This window comes from Camarhynchus parvulus, chromosome 4A (assembly GCF_901933205.1).
Source record: "Camarhynchus parvulus chromosome 4A, STF_HiC, whole genome shotgun sequence".
NCBI lineage: Eukaryota > Metazoa > Chordata > Aves > Passeriformes > Thraupidae > Camarhynchus > Camarhynchus parvulus.
This window is the reverse complement of record NC_044600.1, coordinates 670,430-676,429: the sequence shown is the minus strand read 5'-3', so window position 1 is coordinate 676,429 and position 6,000 is coordinate 670,430. Positions and strand designations below refer to the sequence as shown.

The following is a 6,000-nucleotide window of genomic DNA, read 5'->3' as shown; positions in this document are numbered from 1 at the left end:
TCCTCCACAACCTGCTGAGCTGCTGCCTCCTTCCAGTGTAGTAAATGTGAGTGCATGGCCTGGTTTGGTCAGTGTAATAACTACTCCTGCAAAATTGAACAGGTCTCCTGGCAGAGGCGAGAATGGCTCGGGTAAGGCAGCTTCACTGTCAGCACTAACACAGCATCTGTCAGTGACATTTGGTGTTGGAAAGACCTCAGACCACAAGTGTGAATTGTCACTGGCTCTCAGCAAAGACACTGCAAGTGCCTTTGAAAATCAGGTCTAAGTTGTCTTGGACAGCTGAAATCTCCTTGCTGAGGTTCATCAGCTACTTCTGACAGTGCTGGCTCAGCTGAACCAGGGAATCTGTCCTTCCCCGTTCCATTTCCATTCAGTGGTCCCTGTTTGGAGAGAAACAGGCAAGAAAAAGACCAGGTTTTCAACCCCCTGGAGAGCCTCGGATGTGTTAAAAAAACAAACAGCTGAAGAGGTTCATGTGAAATAGACTTAATGGAGAGCACTCCAACCCCACTATCATCAGAGGGCTTACTGAATCCTAGAGTCATTTTGATTGGGAAAGGCCTCTGAGATCATCAAATCTAACTGTTAACCCGCACTGCCATGCTCACCGCTAAGCCGTGTCCCTAAGTGCCACCCCTCTGTGGTCTGAAATACCTCGGGCCATGGTGACTTCAGCACTGCCCCAGCAGTCCTGTGTCCCTGCAGAGCAAAGCTGAGCCTACCGAGCCATCCCGGCCCCTGATCCTCAGCTCAAACAGCGCTAACAGCCCTGACCGCACTTGATCTCCAGGCGCTGTGTGCGGTGGGGATGAGCCTTCATCCCAGGCCGTGTTTCATCACCCCTTACCCAGCGGCTGCGCTGCCGCCTGGCAGCCCGGGGCAGGGGGCACGGCGCTGGCCGCCGAAAGCCGAGCTGTCCCCAGCCGTCCCCAGCCGTCCGGGTGCCGCAGGGGACGGTGCCGGGCAGGAATTCGGCCCCACTAAAAATAGCGGCCCCGGGGGTGCTGCTGTGCCGGGACCCCCGGCGGGAGCGGGGCACGGGGGCTGCCCGGGGCACAGCCCTGCCTCGTGTCCCCGGCCAGGGCGCCCCTCCGGCCTGGGGAGAGCGGGCAGCAGCAGCCCGGCCGCCGGCCCGAGGGGCTCCCCGGGCCCGGCACGGCTCGCCCTTCCCGGAGGGTTATTTTGGGCGCTGCCCAGCGGGGCCGGGCTCCAAGGGGCTGCACCGGGCTCGTCCCTCCCCCGCGGGCGAAGAAGTTTTGCCCCACCGAAGAGAGGCGGCCAGGGGGGCGGGACACGCCGCTGTTGGCACAGGTGAGGGGCTCTGGCTGCTCTTGGGGTCCCTGCCTGCTCCCCGCGGGATGGAGCAGGGGGCGGGAGGGGTGAGCGCCGTCCCACGCCCCGGGGCACGGGCAGGGCTGGGCGGCAGCCGGCGCGGCTCTGCGCCTTCCCTGCTGGGGAACCCGATCCCCATTGCCCTCCGGGCCCGCGGTTAACGGGAACCCGATCCTGCCTTGCCCCCCGTGCCCCGGCCGGCGCTCCGCGCTCCCGCCACGGCAGCAACAGGCTGGGAGCGGGCGGCGCCGGGCCCCGCGCCCAGAGCCGCCCCTGCGGTACCGGGTGGGAGCGGCTCCCCGGGCCGGGGCCAGCCCGGCTGGCCGTGGGTCCGGCCGTGGGGCGGCGTTCCGTCGCCGGGGGGCAGCGGGAGGCGTGCTGCCCCCGCCCTGCCCCGTGCCGGTTAATGGAGCCCCGGTGCGGGTGATGGGGAGCGCGGGGCCGGGGCGGCTGGAGCTGCCCCCTCCAGCCCTCCTCGCTGCCGCGAGCGTAAACCTGCCGCCTCTTCTGCAGTGACGGGGACTCGCGTCCTCCTCCTCCGCCTATCCGCGGCTGCAGCTCAGCTGCTCCATCCTATTATTATTAGGGGAGGATGCGAAAAGAGAAAAACCCAAACCCAACACACCCAAGCAAACAACCCCTCCCCAGTCACGGTACCCCCCTCCCCCCGGTCGGTGGGACTTGCAGGACCAGCTGCGCTTCCCTGGCCCTGGGGAGGGGAGGCAGAGCCGGGGAGGCGGGGGAAGGAGGGGGCCGGGGCCGGGCAGACACAGGGAATATCGCTTTTGTCTCCGGCACGGCGAGCGGCGCAGGGGCTCGGTGCTGCGGCTGCCGGAGCCCCCCGCTCCCCGCTCCGCTCCCGCAGGCACCGCGGCGGCGCCGCCGGGCTCCGAGGCTCCGCTCCGGGGAGCGGGCAGCTCGCCGGCTCCTCATTCCCCCCCCTTCCCCTGCTCCTGGTGTTATTTCAGCCTTTTCGGCGTAGAGGATCCCCCACACGCACGCACGCTGTCCCCCGCCCGAGGTTTCTTTGGTCCAGCCGGAATTCGCGACGCTCCCGGGGATTTTCCCACCCAAGCTGGGGTCTATGAGCGGGAAGGTGATCAAGCCCAAAGAAGAGAAAGATGCTTCCAAGGGTAAGGCAGGCGCAGCCGCCCCGATCGGCGGCTCGTTCCCCGGCCCGGCCGCGGACAGCCCGAGCTCACGGGGCCGGGAGGGGGGCACGGCTCCGGGGGCAGCCCCGGCCGGGGGACCCGGCTCGGCAGGCAGCGGCACCCGCTGTGCCCGGCACCCCGGCACGGCCGCGGGGCCCGCTCAATGCGGCACCGGCTGGAGCGGGGCCCCCCGATCCCCGCCGGGGAGGGAGGGGCGGCTCCCGGCCGGGGCCGGGGGTGCTCGGCGCTGCGGCGGCTCCGGCCAGCGGGGCGGGGAGGGCAGCATCGCCATGGAGACGGGAGCGGGGACAGCGCCGGGGCACCCGGCCGTGGCCGGGCACGGGGGGACCCGGCCGGGGCCGGGCACGGGGATTTCCCCGCCCCGCTTCGCCCCGGGCCCCGCGGCGCTGGGGCGTGCGGGGCCGGGCTGCCCGCGCCGGCTGCACGGCCGGGTTCCTGCCGGGGTACAGTACAGGGGTTCCCTGCCGGGTTCCTGCCGGGGTACAGTACAGGGGTTCCCTGCTCTGTTCCCCTGCCGGGTTCCCCTGCCGGGGCTCCCTGCTCGGTTCCCCTGCCGGGTCCCCGCCGGGGTCGTGCCCCGCGCAGTGCCCGCCCGGGCCCGCGCAGGTGGCGGTGTCCCCCGTGCCACCCCGGCCGGGCCGCGGCTCGGTGTCCCTCGGGCGGTGACCCCGGGGGCTCCCCGCACACCCCGGGGTGGGCTCGGCGGGGCGCTGGGGCCGGGCCTCCCCGAAGCACCGAAACCCGCTCTTCATTTCTCGTGCTGTAAACCCGAGTGGGACACTTCCCTGCCGTTTACTTTTTGAGCAGCCAGAGAGGCCGAATCAAAACAATAGAGCCGCCTTTCTATTCTTGATAAAAAGCTTTTTGGTTTCACGATTTTGAAAATTTATGTTTAACACTTTGGAAAGCTTCTTTTTTTATATTCTTTTTATGTGAGTTTTTTTCCCAACTCTGTCTTTCCCCTTCTTACTATGTTCTGTCTCATGTCCAAATCCTTAGCGTTTGCATGACATTTTTTTTTCTCAGTAACACAATCAACTTCACTACCTAGATGCATTGCAAAACCTTAATTTTTTAGATAAATATGTTTTGCCTTTACATTATATCCTTTGAAGTTGAGTTGGTTTTGATTTTCTTTCATGGTGGCCTTATTCACTATATTGCGCTTTAAATAATTTATTAAGCAGTGCAGAACAAAAGATTCCCGCCTTTCTGAGGAATTATTTTGCATGATTTAGAACTGTGTTACAAACGTAAGCAAAAAGAAATTGCCATACTTGCGCTATGCTTGCCTGAAAGCTTATTTTTAAAATGAAGCTTACATACTGCATTTTGCGCTATGATTACAAGTTCTAATGACACACTTCATGTCTGAAATTGCTGTGGCACATTTCAGAGCAGTGGGACAAAGGCACTTGAGCGTCTGTTAGTGAGTCAGTGGTGCCTGAGACGCGCGAGGCTGTGATGTCAGTGCTGACAGGATACCAGCAGGTGAATATTCTGAGGCTCCCAGGAAAAGCAGTGGGTGCTGCTTGCAGGAGACGCTGCTCCGCTCCCTGAGCTCGCAGAAAAACTTTCTGTGTTCCCACCAAGTAGAGAGGCAGTTGTTGGTACAGCAGGAGGAGCCCAATGTGAGGAGGTCTGTGAGTCATGGGGAGCACCTGTGTAACTGCTTTTAGAGAGGCTTTTAGGGTGCTGAGAAGGAGTTAATATTTACTGGCTCACGTATAGGCTGCGTGCTCCCCTTCAGCCTCTCGAGTTGTAGACAAGAATAGGAAATGTTCTTTCCTCTGAACCGCCTGAATTCTCCTTTGGTGATTGCAAGTGTTAATGCTCTCAGTGGGAATGTTTCATTTGGCTCCAGCCATAGTAAATCCAGGCAGTGATGGGTGGAGGTTTTTTTTAAGATTTTTTGGTTTGGATGGGTTTTTTTATACAATTAAACAATTTACAATTTGCCTGGAAAGGATGGGATACCATTTCCTGCATTTTTCTGCAGGTGTACTGTGGCACTGGAGTCCTGAGAGAAAGCTCTGTGGGTTTGAGTTAGTTCACCTCTCTTTCAAAGAACAACATAATCCTGTTTTTGTTGTGGTGATGGTTCAGGTACCCACTCTGTGAGGGAAGGTGGTGCAGTTTGAATACCTGTCCCAGGGCTGTGTTTGCCTCACAAATGTGGAATTCTTCTCAGTGAGAGCAGTGCCAGCTTTTCTCACTCCTGAAGCTTTCTCAGGCATTGCAGGGCCATGCATGAGGTGAGACCTTGCTGTAATTCTCTACAGGATTTGGGGAGGACCATGTTCAGCCCAAATGTAGGAGCTGCACTGTGTACGTTGTTAAAAGACACTTTCTTCCACTGGCTTTGGAGTGGCTCTTTCTAGAAAAAACTGATTTATACAGAACCTTGAAAGGCCATGGATTTTGCTGGCAAAAAGCACAATCCAGAGCAGATACTTAACTGTCTTGCCGTGGTTGTTTGCAGTGAAATTATGCTTTTGTAAAGTCTGTGGTGGTGTCAGTGGAGTTCTGCAGGTGTTACAGAAGTATAAAAATCTATTTTTAATTAAAATAGCGAGAGTTTTTCACTTCTTTCCTGAAGCCAAAGAGAAAGGTAACTGCGTGCTTAAGAGTGTGTTGGTCCCACTTGTAAATCCTGCCTAGAAAACCCAGAGATGGCTGTGTTTTGCTCAATATCTGGTTGCTTTTAAAAGTGGCTGTGGGCATTTGGAATTATCTATCCTAATCTTAACTAAAGCTCATGGATTAACAGAATGAGGTCAGGGATGTGCACCTTTCCTTTCTGCAAGATGCTGCAATAACTGAGTGTGTACCTATAGGATTATGGCAGACGGTGGCATTGATTTCCCCTCCCCTCTATTTATTTCAGGCGTGTGAGGGTTGGAAGGTGCAGGGTGCTGTGAGCCCAGGTGTGCTCCCCAGGGGCAGAGGGGCAGTGCTGCTGTGCTCTGGGGTGGAGGCTGTTTGGGGCAGCCGGCAGCTGCCTGCAGAGAGCAGCCTGTCCCCTCGGGGCTGCCTTCACCCTGGGGCAGTGTCCGAGTCTCCTCGCTGGCCTGGGGGGCAGCAGTGCTGGGGGCTGGAGGAGAACAGCTCAGCATCCCGCAGTGGGCACTGATGGTGGGGAGCAGCTCCAGGGGATGCCCTGGGTGCATTCCCAGCACAGCAGTGGGCACTCAGTGATTTGGGGAGCAGCTCAGTGCTCAGGGGTGCTCTGGGTGCATTCCCAGCACAGCAGCGGGCACTCAGTGATTTGGGGAGCAGCTCTCTACCAGCACAGCAGTGGACACTGGTTTGGGGAGCAGCTCTGTGCTCAGGGGATGCCCTGGGTGCGTTCCCAGCACAGCAGTGGGCAGTCACTGATTTGGGGAGCAGCTCTCCTGCATTCCCAGCACACCAGCGAGCACTCAGTGATTTGGGGAGCAGCTCAGTGCTCAGGGGGTGCTCTGGGTGCATTCCCAGCACACCAGCGAGCACT

General features: G+C 59.5%; 1 protein-coding gene across 2 annotated transcripts in view; it reads left to right on the top strand.

Annotated features, from left to right (window-relative positions):
• Nucleotides 1-2,286: 2,286 nt before the first annotated feature.
• FGF13 (fibroblast growth factor 13) overlaps nucleotides 2,287-6,000 on the top strand; it is a 190,093-nt gene continuing 186,379 nt past the window's right edge. For both annotated transcript variants that reach the window (XM_030967389.1, XM_030967386.1), the window contains exon 1: nucleotides 2,287-2,468. In XM_030967389.1, the coding sequence (XP_030823249.1) occupies nucleotides 2,420-2,468 (49 nt within the window). In that variant the 5' untranslated portion in view covers nucleotides 2,287-2,419. The remainder of the gene's footprint in view (nucleotides 2,469-6,000) is intronic.